Below are 18,962 nucleotides of genomic sequence, written 5' to 3'. Positions count from 1 at the left end.
ATCTAAGGAAACCCAGGATGTATTCTCCGTACTAAGAATTTGCCTCAGAGGTTCGAGAAATTTTCCTTTTCTTCCAACAGGCCAAATGAAAAGTTAAGTACGTTTTAGAAAAGTTTTAATTCGAACAACTTATGATTAAAAATACATTTTATAAATAATTTTTCCATAGATTTGATTAAGGATTGTTGCGAACTTTACAAAAAGACATACTGCAACAACAGCTGAAAGAAATTACAAAAAATATAGCTACAGCCCTCCTGTTTAAAAATACAACATTGTACATCACAGCGTTTTCTTTGTGCAAAGTTGAAGAGAGCACTGCATTAGGCCTGTCACAGATTCACTCAAAGGGAAGTAAACTTTAACACAGTTACTAGGCATAATAGTAATAGGCACAGCTGGAACAACGAACTCTTTCCCCCTGGAAGTTAATATACCTCAGTTCTTTTATTTTGTAGGACTGATGGCTGAACTTAGCTTAATACAAATATATATTTATATGTGTGTATGGATATATATAAGTATGAAAACAAGTGTCTGATTTGAAATTAACTAAACTCCCAGCGTATTTACAGCATTTTCAGAGAACGTGTTCTCCATATCAGTCTGAGGACATCATCTCTGTTAAACAACTCTAGAAGATTAAACGAGGCCAAATCTGTCAATTAATGGACATCCTCCGTTGAGACTTCCAGTTTTCGCTGTGGGACAAAGAGAGTTCCTATGGAGGTGTTATTAGCACCGTCGAAATCCACGCAGGAGGAGCCTGTGGGCTTCGTTGGTCCACCTGGGGTACGGAAGAAGCTTTCAGCCACTAATTGGGACCCTTTGGGTGTCACAGGAACAGGCTGATTGGAAAGAGAAGAATGGAGGAAAGTCAAACCCACGCAGACAGGTACACCTGGCAACCTTAGAAAACTGGACTGGAGGGACACGTCACATGATGGGAACCTCGCATGCCCTGAAGATCTGCCAGCTGAGCCTGAATGAGTTTCGTGTTCTCAATTATTTTTGCTAAGGTGAGACAAAAAGCTCATGATAACCCCATAAAATGGACTCCTTGGGCACTCTTCCTGGGTTTGGAAGGAAGGCAGGCCTTTAATCTCCTCGCTCTCCCATCCTTTCCTTTTCCCAAAGGAGAAAAGCAAATGTGAGTCTCCCATGATGTTGATTTTGGGGACTTAATAACCTAAGGAAAAAAAATAAATGGAAATACCTGTTGTGCCCCGGTCACTGCAACTGATTGTCCATTTGTTTGGTTCTGGCCCAGGACTGATACGTCGTACTTGGTGGCCCTTCCTTGATGAGTGCCTGCATTTTCTGGTGTGACACTAACAGCCTCTATTCTTGGAGACACAGGAACGGTTCCGGGCCCGGGGCTGGCGGACACCTGCATACCAGGGGAGATGAGGCCCAAGTGCTGCAGAGTGAAGTTTACAACGGCTGAGCTCGGGTTCTGGATGGGAACGGGGTGGCTCGAAGTGAGAGCCGAGCTGTTCCCGACAGGGACGGCTGCCACGGAAGTTGGTGAGACCATTAGCTTCAAAGGTGTTACATGAAAAGAGGGAAAATTAACAGCAGTGAGTTCAGATGATGTCACTGGAATAACACCTGGAAAGAAAAGGGGGGAGAATATCTTAAAAGCACAGGCATTTGTCCGAGGAGCATACAAGGCTTGAGTGAACTTGAGAATGACCCACATTTGAACGGTGTTTTACATACACTCACCTGCAATCGGGGAGCTGTAGATCCTGTGGTTTGGGGAAAGTGTACCTGAGCTTTCTTTACTAGACAAAATGGACTCTGCCCCCAGGGTTGAGCACTGGGTGAGAGGGATTAGGTATCCTGATGGGAACAAGGTCTAGAAAACAAGGAGGAAGCGTTTATTTTACACACAAATACGGAAGAAAAATGGCCAAGCGCCTCTTCTGGGACTAGTATCCCTTGGTGGTCCTCTCATCAGACTAAAGCCTCCAATGGTATGGGCCACGGGCAGGCCAGCTATAATGGCTCCTTGAAGACAATAGCCCTCCTTCCCATTCCAACGCTTGTCCTGAATAATACAAACCATGTGTTTCTTTTTTTCTTTTTTTTTTTTTTTTTTTGCGGTACGCGGGCCTCTTACTGTTGTGGCCTCTCCCATTGTGGAGCACAGGCTCCGGACGCACAGGCTCAGTGGCCATGGCTCACGGGCCCAGCCGCTCTGCGGCATGTGGGATCCTCCCGGACCAGGGCACGAACCCGTGTTCCCTGCGTCGGCAGGCAGACTCTCCACCACTGCGCCACCAGGGAAGCCCCAAACCATGTGTTTCTTAAATGCCATCTGTGGTCTTAGGAAGTGTCCTAAAGCTAGCACTGAACCTGCTTAAGGGCAGGATTTACCCAGCACATCCCCCCTGACCCCCACCACTGACGCCCTAAGTCCTGCTACCAGACTTCTTGGTATGATGTGGTACTGTCAGAACAAGTTTAATGCAGCTGGACACCGTAAAGGCACTGCTGTGTTTTTATCTGATTGTCCTTGAATTGTGTGGGATGGTATTTCCCAAGAATATTCTGAGGGGCTCTAGTCCTATGGGATGCAAGCAGGCACTTTGCGAATCATAGTCAGATATGTTTGGGAAATTCTGAATTAAACAAAGGAAAACGGTCTTTATGACAGAATTTCTAAGGGACGTTTATGATGGCATGCACTGTTCTCCAAGGGGGCATCATGTAACATTTCCTAGGTTATTCAGCAACTAAATTTTCGGTATTATTGGTATTTAAGGAAAACATTTTAAGAAATGTTGATTTACAGAAAGGGAACGCCAAACCATAGGCCAAAAATACAGCCTCCTGGCTGTTTTTGTAAATAAAATTGTATTGGAACATAGCCATGCCCATTCATTTATGTATTGTCTACAGATGCATTCTTTTTTTTTTTTTTTTTTTTTTAACAATGGCAGAGTGAATAGGTGCAACAGAGGCCATGTGGCGCACAAAGCCAAAAACATTTACTATCTGGTCCTTTACAGAAAAAGTTTGCTGACTCCTGATTTAGAACAAAGGAATTATACAACTATAGACTTTTTTCCCTAGTACTTTAGGTTCAAATGATACCAAACACCTTATAATATACAAATGAAAGGGCAGGGCATCAGGGTTCAAAAATTACAGATAAAAAAGAGAACTAATTAATTCATATTAGATGCCCAATTGTCATGCAGCAAAAGCTTTAGGAAATAGTTACATTCCAAACCAAAATGGCCAGAGCGTTGGGTTGTGTGTGTCTGCACCACGCCTGCTGATCATTGTACTTTTCCAAACAGAGAGAGCCTACATGGGTGGCTGAGCCGCCTGAAAAGTCTGCTCAGTCTTAACCAGGAGCAGGACTGGTAAAAAGCAAAAAAGCAGGTCTTGTAAACTAGGGGCCCTCCTTTTATCTTCCTCCGGATCTTTCTTCTCGCCATTGTCAAAACAACAGTCTATACTTTGATCTAGCTGTTAATAGGTCTGGTCAGAATCCACAGTGCTAAAGGGTACCACAGACTTTCAATTTTGTTTCTTGGATGCTTAGTTCTGTTCAATATCTTTACTAGTAGGTTCCTTAAAGACTGCAGCAAAAAAGAATTTTTAAGGGGTAGATTTAGGTGTTTTACAAATAGCTGCTCTTTGCTATCTCTAATCGTACTCTCTCATGGTACAAGGTTTTCTGGTTGCCGGTTTAACTCTTTTCAAATTTCCAGCAAGACCTATAATACTCTAATAATAATTATCTTTCCATTTCCTACAAACTATATTCATCGCAAAATTTTTTCACCTATAATGCCAATTCCTTTTTTTAAAAAAAATTAGAACTATTAAAATAGCAGGATGAAAGAATTTGACATATTTCAACGTGCACATCTTCTCATTGAGCCTACATTACCACTCTTACCCCTCCTCCTATGACACTATCCTGTTTTATTTTCACCATATTTCTTATCGTTCACTACCTGGTATGTTCGTGTTTATTTGTATACTGTCTTCTCTCCACCCCTAGAAGTGTAGATTCTCAGTAAATGTTTGTTGAATGAATTAACACACGAATCTCTCACTTTCTTTGTTCTGCTCAGTCCGTGCTAAAAAGAAATGGTCAAAATGAAGTCAGAGATGAAAGAAGAAGCAGGGGACATGAAAAATCTATCCAGTGAAAACCCTAATCCTGAATAACTAAGTGAGCAACAGGAGACCATTATTAAATCATACCCATTGGCTCAAAGAGATTATGGACCTCCCAGAAAATCGAATCAAGCCGAAGCCTTGTGATTTTCCCCCCAGCATGGACATTAGATGCAAAATGATACTATGCTAAGATAATGGATGTTTTGAATGGTTACCATGAGGCCATCCTCAGGGAAGATTTGACAAACTCTAAAGCCTCCTTAATAACAACAGTTACAGATAATACCCTTCAGCTTCTACGGTGCCTTAAAAGGACCACAAACCCCTTTATGTAAAACATCATGTAATAAATGCACTTAACCTCACAAAAACTGTAATATGGCCCTGGGGCAAGTGCGCAAAAGCAACCACCCCCAAAGGCAGGTGCTGGGTTTGGTTTGATCCACGGCACATTCTCTTTACACCCAATAGACGATCAGGAAAAACTGGCAGAACAAATTCTTTATAGATGTAAAAAACAAGGTGAAGGGAAGTAAAATAACTTGAATTAACAGCAGGGACAAAATGAGAGATTAACTTCTGCTTCCACGTTTAGCGGTGTTTGTTTATTTGGTGATGCTGTCTTTCATATATAATTGTCCTAAGGGAGGAAAACAGGATAATGTATGTAAAAGTGCCTAATACTTCTGCTGTAGGGTATGTGGGTAGGCATCCAATAAATGTTCCTTCCTTCCTGAATAAAACTCCATCTAGGAAAAAAATTGTCTAGAACATCAAAACCCCTAGAAACCAATACATCAAATATACCTAAAATTAGCCAAGCTAAGTTGGATTTTTCTATTTGCACAAAATAGAAATTTTGGTTTAAATTTTAGGTAGAAAGTAAAAACGGGGAACAATTTCTCTTCTAGGCAACAGATGCCAGTTACATGACATCAAACAAACATCAAGTAATGACTCAGAAAGCAGGAGTTAAAGGGACCCTATGTGTCCATCCATTCATTTGGGGTCACGGCTGCTTGTAAATTATTTAAGACTTTCATGGCAGGTGTTTGCATTCCAGTGTGTGCCGGAGAAATGGACTTAAGGACAACCACCCGCAGTGCTTTAAAAAGAGAGCAAATAATCCCTTCCTCCAAAGGTTAAAAATGTCCCTGCCATCATCCCAGTAAGGGGATTAGCTGTCTGAGGCCTGTTTGGATTATGGGATGCTAAGGAACAGTTCCCCGTTTTCTGAGAGACTGCTCTTTGCTCTGGTAAATTTCACAAGCCACCAGATTCTCTCCTAATCAACTGGGGAGCTCCTAAAGCTTTGCACAGTTCAAGGCTGTACTTACTGTGGAGACATTTTCAAGCCCTTGTAGGTCTTCTTTAAATTTCTTTTTGGAACCACTGTCCTCGAGCATGCTTGCCCTCTTCGAGCCCCTTTCTCCAGCAGGCTCCCTGTCTCGGTTCTTTGTACCTTGTCGCTCTAGCCCTGGCAGCAAGCTTCCAGGCCTGGCAGAGGCACTGGACTTTGGTGCATCATTGGCTGCATTCTCTGTGGTGGTATCGGTGGAACCTTTGGATCTCGTAGCATTAGAAGAGGGGGTGGGGCAGACCGTGGGGCTCAGGCCTTGGGGCGGCGTCATTGTTTGGGCCTGGGCAGGCTGCAGGTAGATGGCATATGATGGGCCCGAAGGGGCCGGAGGTAGGATCACGGGCACTGCTGATGGCAGTGGGCTAGGGATGAGGGGGACCACCCCCAGGGGCTGGATGAGGGACGGTGCTGTCATCTCTAGCTCAGCATCTGCTGGAGTGTCCAGAGGGGCCACTGGTTTGCAGTGCCCAGATCTTGCCAGTTGTACTTTCACTTTCTTTCTGGGTTCACTAAAAGACAAGATTTAAAACATGATACAATGGAAACATGTTCTCTAAAATGTTCTACCACTTCAGATTGCCCCAGATTGAAGCTGTGCTTTTATGAAACTAGCAGATAGTTTCTGTAATGATTCCGTATAGAAAAGATTCTCTCACCAGTTGCCAAGGCTACTGCCTATTCTTTTTATTTATTTACTTATTTATTTTGCGGTACGCGGGCCTCTCACTGTTGTGGCCTCTCCCGTTGCGGAGCACAGGCTCCGGACGCGCAGGCTCAGCGGCCATGGCTCACGGGCCCAGCCGCTCCGCGGCATGTGGGATCTTCCCAGACCAGGGAACGAACCCATGTCCCCTGCATCGGCAGGCGGACTCTTAACCACTGCGCCACCAGGGAAGCCCTACTGCCTATTCTTACGTAAAATAAGTAATCCTAACGATGCAAGTAAAGTAATGCATCCTGTTACTAAAGAGCGTTGCCTACCTTGATTGCTCTTCTAACTGCATTTTGCAAATAGCTGCGAGCTGAGCCATTTTACTTGGGAAAGGCACAGAATTCTGAGAACTCTCAGCTGGTAAAATAAAAAGAAGGTGGGGGAGAGGATTGGTCAAAGCAAAAGAATACATGTTCACACAGATGAAACATCACTGAGGTCAAAGGAACATGCACCGCCCCCCAAAATCACCCAGCAATTAAACAATAAACCCCACAAATCACTTTTTATCCTTTAATTCATATACAGTTAGGCTTCAAGTGGGTTTGGGACTATGGAAGTTGAAACAATTCTCTAGCAAGTCCGGCGGGATCAAGTAAGCTAAAAAGTCAGATAAAAAGGAATTCTTCCGAGCAGAGCCCTGACATGATTGTAAACATACCTTTGTTGGTTTTGATAGGGCTAGTGGGAGCAGAATTTATCTTTCTCCGATCACTTTCTATGCTCTTTACCAGTTTGATGAGAGATGGGTGTCGAGTGAAGTTTGGTTTCCCATGTGTGGAAAAGAGGTTTTTGGCACAGTTCTCTTTAGAAGACCGCCTCCCTTCCAAATCAGAGGGAGCGAAAGGAAGCACTGGGCCAAGACCTGAAACAGGAAAGGGCAGTGTGTTAATACACGGTTGGTTCGGCCTCCTTCTGGGGTATGTGGTCAGAGTGTGATTCTAAAATGATTTTAGGAATTAAACTGGCCACAGTTTAAATAGAGCACCTACTATGTGCCAGATACCGTTTTAAGGGCTTCACCTACAAAACCTTGTTTATCTTATTAAATAAATTCTGAGATAATATTTCACACTTTAACATCTCTGAAAGCCGTTGTATCTTATAACCAGTGGTGTGCTATAGTGTGACTGTTACTGATTTTTCTTTCTTATTGATATATAAAACATTGTGCATCTCAGAATCAGTGGAGACTTAATCTGATGAAATATGGTGACCCTCACTGCTATGGAGTGAATGTTTGTGTCCCTCCCCACTCCCCGACCCACCAAATTCACATGCTGAAACCTAATGCCCAATATGATGGTATTGGGAGGTGGGGCCTTTGCGAGATGCTCATGAGGGCGGAGCCTTCTTGCATAGGATTAGTGCTCTTATAAAAGAGACCTCACAGAGCTCCCTAGTCCCTTCCACCATGTGAGGTTACAATGAAAAGATGGCTGTCTAGAAAGCAGGTCCTCACCAAACACTGGATCTGCTGGTGCCTTGACTTTGGACTTCCTAGCCTCTAGAACTGTGAGAAGTAAATATCTGTTGGTTATAAGCCACCCAGTTGATGGTACTCTGCTATGGCAGCCTGAACAGGCTAAGACACTCTCTACAACTTGGGTAGGTAGTTCTCAGGAAATGCATCCCCATTTCAGAGACATTTCATACATTAACTAACTGACTCACAGTCTCTTAGCTTGTAGAATGTGGGCCTGGGATATGAACCTGATCAGTCTAGCCCAGAGCCTACACTCTGAATCCCTGTACCAAAGGACCTCTCTCTGTAGTTATATCCAAAATCACAATAACCTCGCGAAGGTGCCACTGTTCTTCCCACTTGTGGGTGAGGAAACAGTCTTGGAGAAGTAACCTGCCCAAGGCCACAAGGCTGATAAGTATCAGAGCTGGGACTGGAACCTAAGCCTCCCTCTGCTTCCACAGCCCATGTTCTTCCCACTTTCCAGCACTTCTGTGTGGGGATCTTGGTGGAACACAAAATGTCAGAATCCCAGAGCTGAGAAGGAGACTCGAATATTGGTACTGGAATGAACTCGCTTCATATTCTCCATGTGCACAGACTGTTATGGTCACTGAGCAGCATAATAATGACAGCAGTAGTATCTTATGCTTCGTGATGCTTTCAACTTTCTCAAATCCTTTCACATACAGATTCTACCTCCTGCATAGGGTGTGCAGTTGTTAGGGACCTTGGACTGCTGATGGAGCCAAGAGCTAAATTTTCCATATCGGTACTCATCTTTAATTGTCATTTCAGTCACTTATGTATGTTCTTTACATGTGGGAGTGTGGGTAGGAAGGGAAAGGGAGAATATCTCCAAATGTGCATTAATTCAAAATAATGAAGCAATGAATGAAAGAAAACAAATACATACCAGTGGGATTTGGACTGATTTCCGGGCCTGTCCATTTAAAAGCTGGTTTTCGGCCTCTTTCCTCTGTAACGTGAACTTTCTTGATGAGATCCAGGCTACTCAGAACATTAGCTATATCATACAACCTCCTAATTTTTGCTGGGGGGAAAGAAAGTGTATACATCCCTTAATGGAATAATGAAAGATCAAAGGACTTTGCTTCACAAGGACGTCATGTACATTCAAAGAGCTATCCTAACCATCAGTGTCAGAGAAAAATGTGACTCTTAAGTTATGCTAGTGACACTGCTTTAATTAAAACAACAAAAAATAGTTTTAAATATTGGAAAGACGCAGTTACTGATGATACTGAATTTTGAAATGACAAAAGTACATGTTGGAAAAGGAAAAGTGACTCAATGAGATCATCTTATTGGGAATCATGTTACATATTTTCTAATAAAAATGTACCATTGCTGGGCATCTCCTAGTGAGGATTCAGGATTACGAACAAATAGAAATGCAGTATCAATGATAAGTGTATTGCTTTCCTGCTTGTGATAGTTTGTAAAAAGATTTATTTAATAACATAAGCATGGAATATTCTATAGCCCATCAAAATTTATAAGTTTGCATACTGTCCATATGTAATATGAAAAGCAGAGATTTGTTAATTCTATAAATCTTACATATCTTGAAAAGTTTTGCTGCAAAAAGTCTGCCTTTGCTTCAGCTTGACAGTACAAAGTTACGAATTGAGCCCCTTCTTCAGAGCCATGCCAGAAGGTTCTGAATTCCCTGGGGATTCAGGAAATTACACATCTGTAGTTCCTGGAATAGTTTCCAGGGCTGTGACTAACCAGTGAAATGGAGAGCTGAAAACTATCTGGTGGCTCAGAGAAAGCGGGCCGCCCATAGGTAGTATCAGGATGTGTTTTTTGAGATGACAGATCTCCCAAGCCCATTGCCAGCATTACTGCCTTAATCTCTATTCATTTTGTCTTTATAGAGACACTGGAGATGTCTGAATATACTTTCATATACTTTTAATATACTTCACCAGTACAGCTTCACAGGGATGGGAAAGGATCTGCGTGGTAGCTCGCAGGCATTCCCCCAGCCTCTGCTGTGGCTCGGGGCAGCTCTTCCTCACCAGTCAGCTGGGTCCCCCGAATGACCCATGTCCAGGCCAGCCTCATGCCCTACTTGGAGGTTGCTAATGCCCTCAGGTGTCTGCTGAGCACTCCTTTCCACACTCTCTCTCTACTCCTTTTTGAGGGGGTTCCTGCAAAGTCTGTTCTAGAGGCAAGGGTAGAGCTGTGTTAGGGACCCAATCTACGGTCTCTTTACAACTTAGAGCAGATATTCTGGCTCAAACCAGTTTCAAAATGGCGAACCAACTGTGCCGCAGGTCACTTCTGGGGACAGTGTTAGAAGTTACTTTCACCCTCAAATACGAGTCAGTGGAAAGAGCAGAGACCCGGGTTCCAGTCCCACTTTACAATTTACTGCTCATTTAGATTTCAGACAGTACAGATTCTACATGTGTAAAATGGAGACAACGTTACAGTAACAAAGGAGGTAACATTTAAGGAACTGTATAAGCCAAAGTGTCAGATGAGAGTAATTATATACGTATCTTTGAATCCTACAAGTCAGCTAAAGCAGTATCATCATGGCTTCTGGGGAGAAGTGAAGATACAAAAGCCTAACTAGATATGATCTGTTTATATAACAAATGTATTTGGAAATCAGTTAATAACCGAGATTTCATTATTTAAGAGTAGGTCCAAAAGTCCATGGCAGTCGTGCCACTTACTTTTAAACTTGCTTTTATCCAAATCTTCCACATGGTCCTCCCCAATTAAAATCTTGGCAGCAATTTCCAGGCTTACTATTTGAGGCGTTGACACCAAAAATAGCATCACAAATTTCTGGCTCATCACTCTTAAAGACTTGTCTTTGCGGCTGTTTACAGAGGCTTTGGAGAAGGAAGAGGATTAGAGAATTAAAATTTATGAAGGGACAAGTGCTTTCTAAAGTAACCAGGCTAAAAATACCACAACCTGACCCCACGGTTGATGTGCAGCATTTTCACATTAAAAGCAGCAGTGGCTTTGAGCATGGTTCCCTAAGGAACCGCTTCCTTAGACCTCCCAGAGGTGTTCTGCCGCCTGAGCTTCTCAACAGCAGCTCTCACCTGCCCGAAATTCCACTCCAGGAAGTTCGACAAAACACATGTCTGGGTGTCCGTTCTGGCCAGTGTTTGATTTGATGATCGGATCCTCTATACGGTAACTCTTACTAAAGTCAAACTCTTGTTCATATTCTTTCTTTTTGATCATCATAATCTGCTCGGCGTACTTGTTCTCTTCCCCGACGCTCTTCAAAGTCCCAAGGGTTTGGTTGAGGTTGTGTCGGCCGTGCCAAGTGTACCTGTTTTTGGCAAGCCGGCTCACCATGTGCAGACTCTCTAGGACGTTGACGATATCGTAAATGCGTCGGCGCTCGACATCTGCAAAGAACGAGCCGTTGTACCTTACTAGGATCAGATTTTGTAATGTGGATAGAATTGAATACCTTTTCCTTCCAGGGATTACTAGTCAGTAGGTTCTGGATTATATAACTTTATTTATGCTCAACAAAGAGTGTGAAGATGAGAAAGGCACGTCCCTGCTCTCCAAGGGCACAAATAGTTAATATGAATGAGAAAGGTGACATTTATTGAGGGCTTCCGCTGCGCCATACAGGTTTAGGACATTTTTACCCTAAACTTGTGAGGTAGGCATTATTATCCACACTTTAATGATGAGAAGATAGAGGCTCAGGCTGGCTAAGCTGTTCACCTCAAGGCTCAGAGCCAGTAAGTGGCAAAATCAAGTCTTCAGTGCTCTAAATCCCACACTCTACACTCTATTTCTTATATTAGTCCCCAACACACACACACACACACACACACACACACACATGCACACGCACACACACACACACACAGCTGTCATATGATAGGTACAAGGTGCTGAGATTCCTTGCTGTTCCTAGAACTTGGCAGATATGCCCTTGCCTGAGGCCTTTGTGCTGGGCTGCTCCTTCTGGCTGGAATCCCTCTCCCAGATGTCCTCATCGCTCCCCACCTTGATTCTTTTGAGTCCTTGCTCAGATGTCACCCTCTTAACAAGGACTGACCCGACCACTTCATTTAAAATTAAATTTCAAATTGCAAAGCACACCCCTAGCGCTCCGATCCCCCTCTACCTTGGTCTACATTTTCTTTTTTTCCACAGCACATATTACCTTCTAACATATATCATAATTACTTACTTATTATGTCCTTTGCATATTATCTATTGCCCCCACTAGAAAGCAGGTTCCACAGGAGCAGGGATTTTGTCTTTCTGTTCACCAATGTCATCCCAGCTGCTACAACATTGCCTGGCACATAATAGGTGATCAGTAGATACCTGCTGAATTAAAGGGTACATCCTCCATAGCTACAATGAAGTGTATGTGAAGAGATGAATCTAAATGGCATATTCTTAAAATATGAAATAAAGTTGATATGTATAAACATGTATGAGAAGGACAAAACTTTCTTCCCGGGGTGATAGCTATATATTAAAATATCCTGTATATCTCTTCACAGATCCAGATTATAGTATTTTCATGACTCCAAAGGTATACCAAGTTTGCCACAGACTCCTTTTTAGCTGTAACTAGATCTGAGTCCATGAAGAGAGGAGCGAAAGGGGGCAGGGGAACACAGTAACTTTTGGCAAACACAAAACATTCAGAAAATGCACTGGTTCTCAGAGTAGTGCTGAATGGCAGGGAGGGCTAAAGCCCTGCTCCCATGCCCAGAGGCCGATCCTCATTGTAAACTGTGAAGAAACCATTCCACAGCCTGGCTCCACAGGGAGAAACAAGACCCAAGTTCAGAGTTGTAGCTGTTTATGAAACAAGTCATAGAACAATGGTGCCTCCCTTTAAAGCTTCAGAGCTTTCGAAATGCAGTCAGAGCAATCTCCATTGTGATTTTCTGCTTCTGTTTTAAGACTTAACTGAGACTGGAAACTGTATGCGGTTATTCTTAAATTAATAGGGCTTTACAGATCGATAACTTCTGTGTGGCCTTGTGTCATTACAAACACTGGCTAGATGAGCGTGGGTCTGAAGGAGTAAGTCTATGAAGTCCCTTTAATGATTAACCATTTCGGTGAGCTCTTTGCATACTTACTAAGTTCCTCGGCTACTTCATCAAGACAGATGTCGTTATTCACAGCAGGGTTGGGATAGTTGGGATATCGAGCTAAGAATTTATGACACAACAGTCCTAAACTTTTCTCTTTTCGACTGGGTTGGGATTTCTCATATTCGTCTCCAGATAAGTGTTCCTACAAAGAAAGATGTAAATAATGTCTTATTCGTAAAGATTTATTGGGGGCATCTGCGCTCAGTGACTAACACTTATACACATGGTTTGCTTCAATAGCTACAAAATTGGAAAGAAAAGGTGTGGAGCCAGGATAAATTGCTTGACAGATCTGAAAGGGAAGAAGTTCATAAGTAAGTCGCAGGTTCAGAATTCCCAGGGCTGTATTTTTGATGGGGTCCAAACCCCTCCAGGGCTCTGAGGGGGGTGATGCTTTACACTGCTAGTGCTTCTGCAACAGCTTCACACTGCTCCCCCGACCCCCGCTCCCCAAATCCCCCAGTCTCCACCCAGGCCTCTGAAAACCTACATGTAAACAATCTCTGGCCTCAGGTAATCCACTTCCGTTGTCAAACAAACCCCTTTTCTGATCTCTGTAGCGGATCTCTGGGCTCACGGCACTGATTAGCATTTTTAGGTTGGCTGTTGGTGTCCACGGTTCTCCCTGGGAGATCTCCTTGGGCTTGGTGGGTGTGGTTAAAGGGCCAAAGTCAGGTTGGATCTCCGCCAACACTATATTTGCTGCGGTGGATTCTTTCAGAGGTGTTTTCACCAGTCCCCTTTTATGTGGCTCGAAAAAGAGATTTTCCTGGTTCAAAACAAGTAAATTATTAAATCCATTGTAAAAAAGGATTTATCAGATAGCTTTTGACTCTAGAATCTGTATAAATAGAATAGGGCTAAGGAAAGAATGCCTAGTGAGGTTGTCGAGTTGATTAAATTAGTGACTATATTCCAATGATCCCTTTGACACTTGTCCATTCTAATAGCTAAATTTCCCATTTTTAACTTTTCAACAAAGCATGGACTTAAACTTTTCATCTTATGTTCCAAGAATTTAAAAAGAAAACTTTAAGACTTACAATTTAAAAAAATTTGATTTTGAAATAACTTTAGATTTAGAGAAGAGTTGCAAAGATTGAGCATTCCCATATGCCTTTCACTTAGCTTCCCTTAATAGGACTGATTATTTTAAGTGATCCCAAACTCCTCGGAGTGACTTTGACTTATGACACTGTAATAAGTAAACATCTCCACGGCAGAAACTATGTCCCATTCATCTGTGTATCTAGCACAATGACTGCATGCAGTGGCTACTCAATAAAATACCACTGATGCAGAAAAGTCAGAGAGCCAAGGAAACAAGGGTGAGGGCTGGCATATGGTCAGACTTGTTGGCAAAATCCACTGGGGAGCAAAATCCAGAGTGCCTACGAGCAGCATTTCCGACCAGAAAAGTCTGCTCTTTGAATATTTAACCTTTTCACTTTACAGATGGAGAAAATGGAACCCAGAGAAGTAAAATTAGTTACCCAAGACCACAAAGCTGGTTCCTGGCAGAGGCTGGACTGCCACTGAGAAACAAGGGGGTACATTAATAGCAGTTCATACTTAAGACTAATGGAGACTATGTTTCTTCTACTTTTGGCCACTGGTGACTTCACATATTCCTACCACCTGTATCTATTTTATTTTTATTTTTAAAAAATTTGATTAGGATGTTTATTATCATGTTTTTATTAATAACAACAAAAGATGTTTGTCTACAATTTACAATGTACAATGAGCAGTCAATCCCGCTCTTGCATTGCTATGCATGAACTGTTCTGTTTTAATGGAAACACTGAGAATACATCTATATCTATAAGGAAATGCTTAGGATGGCAATAAGCGAAAAAATAGAGACTCACTAATTCTTCAGTGACTTTAGGAACAGAGATTAATGGGACTATTTTATATGTCTGTAACTCTCTAGGATTTATCAAGTGCTTTTCCATTTGTGTTTTCATCCAATCCTGTAGTCCTCTTCTACAGAAGAGGACACCCAGGCTGAGCGAGGTCACACAGGACTTGAATCTGAATCTCCTCCATCCAACTATGGTGCCCTTACATGGAAGTCAGTGTGATGGACCCAAGGGGGGGACCCTCCCCTGATGGTGCACTTGAGAGGTGCTGATCCAAGAAGGGGATTTTTCTCAGGGCTGCTGTCCTTTGCCTCTGACCATCAGAAGCAATAGCAATTCTCTTATTTGACTACTATCTAAAACTTTTAGGAAATTTGCATATTTCGTTTTTTTTAACCTATCAGTATTTGGACATCAATCAAGATACCCCCCACTGACAGTGTCCCCTATAGTTAAAAGAAACAGGTGGTTTGGTAGAAAATGATTTTTTTTTTTTTTTTTTCGATACGCGGGCTTCTCACTGTTGTGGCCTCTCCCATTGCGGAGCACAGGCTCAGCGGCCATGGCTCACGGGCCCAGCCGCTCCACGGCATGTGGGATCTTCCCGGACCGGGGCACGAACCTGTGTCGCCTGCATCGGCAGGCAGACTCTCAACCACTGCGGCACCAGGGAAGCCCTAGAAAATGATCTTAACAGGAAATCCAATCTCAAATCATGTCAAATGCCCTTTCTGAATTCCTATTGTTCAAGAATTCTCAGAAATATCATAAAGCAACTAACAAATTTTATTATTCTTAAAAATACCTTTTCTCTCTACTTATCTCTTTGAAATTTCCACCAAATCATAAAAAACTAGAAAGAGTAATCCTAGGTAATTTTCCCCTCTTCAAAAATTAAATTTCCCTTCCTTCTGGGTTTTTATAGGGGCTAACCAAAAAAGGATAACCAAAAAAGGATGCGGCATTAGTAAGATATTGGATATTGAAAAATCATGGGGCTAAATCAGGATGATGTTGCATTTAAAACTGCAAGGATGAGTATTGAAGCTAAAAAGGTACCTTTTCGTTCGCCATTCTGTAAATTTCTCATACATTTAGAGTTTCTTTAAAAATGAAAAATCTGGATTTCCTCCCAATATCCTGATGGTTCAAGTAGTCCAGGTAGTCCAATTAAAAATTTTAATATCCTTAAAGAAAAAAGGAAATAGAAAAAGTTAAAGAAAAATAAAAGCCGTAGATCTGTTGAAAATAACTTCATGGACGCCACAGGCTACTGAAACAAAGGCTAAAGAAAACTGACAAACTACATTTACATTTTATTCCCGAGCACAGACAGCCCCACGGGGCAGAGAACTCCATTAAACGCCTGTAAATTTCTTCAGCTAACCGATCTGCTGTCATGAGACTTCAAGCAACCCACAGAATTTCCAGTGACAGCCCTCTCCCACCTTTAGAGAAGGCAAACCATTCTCCAGACCCCACCGAATGGACTGTAGCAAGCACAAGCACCCACCTGTTCACAGATCAGAGCTCGGGACTCAGAGCATGAGCCCAGGTTCCGGCTAAGCAGCCACAACCCTAAGTATCTGGATAAAAGTCTGCATCTAGATGTCTGAATTTCTCCCTTGACACACACGTGCATAGGCTCAGCAGTAAAGTCTTGGGAAATAGCTTGATAGGTAACTTACAAATTCAGTCCTTAAGCTCCAAACGTATTCTGGGCATTTAAAGAGCGCCTTATGATTAAGACTTTTTTAAAAAGAGACTTCCTTACAGATGCGGCTTCCTTAAAGCGCTACGTACTTGCTATTCAGGCGGCTAGTTCACGCCACAATGTTGGACCCTACCATGGAAGGCTGCATTTGCTCAGCAAGGCAACCAGGTACAGTCCCCCTGCCGCCACCGGCTCCCGCGCCCCGCGCACTTCCCCTAGCGCCAGGCCAACTGCCCCTCCCCCACGCGGTCCCAGTCCGCGCGGCGCCCGCCAGGCAGTTCCTGGACAGCATCCTCGCGGTTTCTAGGGCAACGATTCCCGACCAATTAGAGTGCTGGTCGCGGGCCTGCGATTGGTTGGCGGCGCCAGGGGCGGGTCCGGACCTTCCGCCTTCGATTTAAAAATTTGGCGCGGAAAGCCGGACCGTGGTCGGCGCCGCCCCTTATCAGCGCGGGGCTTGAGCGCGGGCAAACCCGCGCCCAGAACCACAGCATCCCCGCCCCTCCCCCTCGCTCGCCCCCTCCCCTCTGCGCGGGAGCTCAGCTCCTCCCTCCACGGCCCCGGGAGGAGCGAGAGGCGGGAAACGGCCGCCGCTGCCTTCCCGAGCCCTCTCCCGGTGCCAGGCTGGCCGAGCGCCGCGTCCCTCTGCGCCCCGCTGACCTGTCAGTTCACCTCACGGTTGGAGCCGACGGGGGCTGAGCGGGGACTCCTCGGCACCCCTTCCCCGCTCAGGCCCGGGAGCCCGCGTGTCGGGCAGTCAGTCGGTCCTTACGCTGCGCTGAGGTGGGTGCCGGAGGGAAACGCCGGGACCGGGACTGGCGGGCCGGCGGGCGGGCAGAGGGGACGTGACCGTCCAGGAGCAGTCAAGCCCCCGATTTGAAATTAACCCGCTCCCGGCGCGAGCCGATCCCGCGGGCAGGGAGGGCCGCTCCCCTCCCCCACGCCCGCTCTTCCCGGCCCCGGACCTCGCGCGCCAATCCGAGCCTCCAGACTGGAGCCGGCGGCGAATCAGGGTGCAGGCACCGCCCTCCGGTCCTGCCTCCACGACAGAGTTGGGGGAAAAGTTAAGCAACTTTTTTTTTTTTGGCAAACACCCCCTCCCCTAGCTCAAAGTTGGGGAATGAAGTTTAGTCCGCCCGGGGCACGCGGGTTGGGACGCGGGCGCTCTGCAATCCCCAGCCTGGGTCCATCCCACCCGCTGCCCAGCCCCAGATCCGCTCACCTGCCCTGGGGATCCCAGCCTGGACCATTACCCCTTCCACCCATGGCATGCATTATTGTGTTGCCCACCATCTGCTCATGGCCACTAGAAACTGGGGTGTGGAGGGAGAAGCTTGCCAACCGGTGATCAGATTTGATGGGCGCGGGGTCTCGGCCCAGACTTGAGAACGCAGGTGTGGGAGGAGGAGGAATAAGGTTGAAAACCCGCCAAGCCTGTTCCAGGCGTCCCCTGTCTTCCCTCTCCAGGTCTCCTCCCGGCTCCTCCCTTTCCCCTCCCTGTCGTCTTCCCTCGCTTTTCCCTCTTTTTCCGGTTTCCGAGCCTCGGGCAGCTTCAGCATGTAATATTGTAGAGTTCTAGATTAATAGGAGGTTTGGGAGACACTCTAGTCGAGCGCCCTGTTTTGCAGACGGGGAAACCGAGGCCCGGGGCTGCAGCGCTGCCTTTGCCTGTGCCTGGATTGTTTGCGCCCGCGTTGTCTTGCTCCGCTGTTCTCTGCTTTAAAGCGTTTCCCTTTTCTGGGGACCCCTGTGCTGGAGTTGCGGGACCGCATTTATTGCCCAACAGCGCCTAGATCAGGGCGCCCATCTATCGACTGGTTTGAACTCTTCCTCCTCTTTTGTAATTTCTCATCTCTTAAGCTCCAGCAAAGCTCGGGGCCACAATCCCCTAGCGTGTAACTTATTTATATTTGTCAACGAATCACCCAGTGCAGACTTGCAGCGCGGGATATTCTTATATTCCCGGACGCGATATAAGGGCGGGGATACAGTGATACTGAGGCTAAGGTCGCCGTGCTGTAGGGACAGGCCGAAGGACCAGGGGTCCCGGTGGCGAGCGGTGGCTCTTTCTGCCGCTGAACGCGACCTCAGGGCGCGCAGGGTGGCTGCCCCGAACGGTTAGCGCCGTGGCGTCTCAGTCCTTCCCTCTCCGCTACCCGGGGAGCGGGTCCAACCCGGCTTCAGATAAGTGTCGCTCAAGAACTCGCTTCCACCTGAAAGCCGACCTTGGGCGCGGTGCTGTGCAGAAGGCAACGGCCACCTAGAGCTCTCAGATTTAAAATAAAGTGAGGTCACTGGGCAGGGCCCCACCCCCGACAGCACTGAGCAGCTCGTTCTTACTGAGCCCCGGTACACCTTTTCCGGAGAAAGGTGTGTTTATATATACATCAACGAAAGGTGGGCAGTTGGTGCTTCTGCTTTAGCCACGGTTTCACGGATTGTTCCCCCTCTCCCACCAGCATTTATAGGAGTGTGCCTGTCCAGCTCTGCTCAATCTACGTTAAGTTTTTACAACCCGGGAATCCTCTTTAAAGGGAAGGTCTGATGCCACTGTAT

At 45.1% G+C, this 18,962-nt stretch overlaps 1 protein-coding gene and 1 long non-coding RNA gene across 9 annotated transcripts in view; one reads left to right on the top strand and one right to left on the bottom strand.

The window, feature by feature from the left end:
• Nucleotides 1–672, top strand: part of LOC308620564 — a 47,770-nt gene extending 47,098 nt beyond the window's left edge. For both annotated transcript variants that reach the window (XR_014016341.1, XR_014016342.1), the window contains one exon: nt 576–672. This is a non-coding gene — a long non-coding RNA (uncharacterized lncRNA). The remainder of the gene's footprint in view (nt 1–575) is intronic.
• On the bottom strand, nt 158–17,859 carry E2F8 (E2F transcription factor 8). 7 transcript variants are annotated; one of them, XM_081240240.1, is made up of 13 exons: nt 17,697–17,859; nt 15,752–15,879; nt 13,318–13,596; nt 12,813–12,969; nt 10,779–11,093; nt 10,398–10,559; nt 8,600–8,737; nt 6,880–7,083; nt 6,488–6,575; nt 5,484–6,015; nt 1,729–1,861; nt 1,217–1,611; nt 158–848 (listed from the first exon to the last, which is right to left on the bottom strand). In XM_081240240.1, the coding sequence occupies exons 2-13, from the start codon at nt 15,764–15,766 to the stop codon at nt 666–668; spliced, it is 2,601 nt and encodes an 866-aa protein (XP_081096366.1). In that variant the 5' UTR covers nt 15,767–15,879; nt 17,697–17,859; the 3' UTR covers nt 158–665. The 7 variants fall into 7 exon arrangements, with proteins under 7 accessions (XP_081096366.1, XP_081096365.1, XP_081096362.1 ...); XM_081240239.1 differs by having other exon boundaries at nt 17,629–17,705; XM_081240236.1 differs by lacking the exon at nt 17,697–17,859 and adding an exon at nt 17,067–17,349.
• Between the last annotated feature and the right edge of the window lie 1,103 nt (nt 17,860–18,962).

This window comes from Mesoplodon bidens (genome assembly GCF_964165515.1).
Source record: "Mesoplodon bidens genome assembly, chromosome: 7".
Taxonomy (NCBI): Eukaryota; Metazoa; Chordata; class Mammalia; order Artiodactyla; family Ziphiidae; genus Mesoplodon; species Mesoplodon bidens.
Note: the sequence above shows the minus strand (reverse complement) of the source record. Positions and strands in the feature narration are given on the sequence as shown.

Bases quoted from the DNA above. Each gene is read 5' to 3' on its own strand.
- E2F8 (XM_081240240.1), bottom strand. The intron at 6,576-6,879 runs GTATGTTTACAA...TTATTTTACCAG, and splicing joins CCCTATCAAAACCAACAAAG to CTGAGAGTTCTCAGAATTCT. The intron at 849-1,216 runs GTATTTCCATTT...CTTTCCAATCAG, and splicing joins CAGTGACCGGGGCACAACAG to CCTGTTCCTGTGACACCCAA.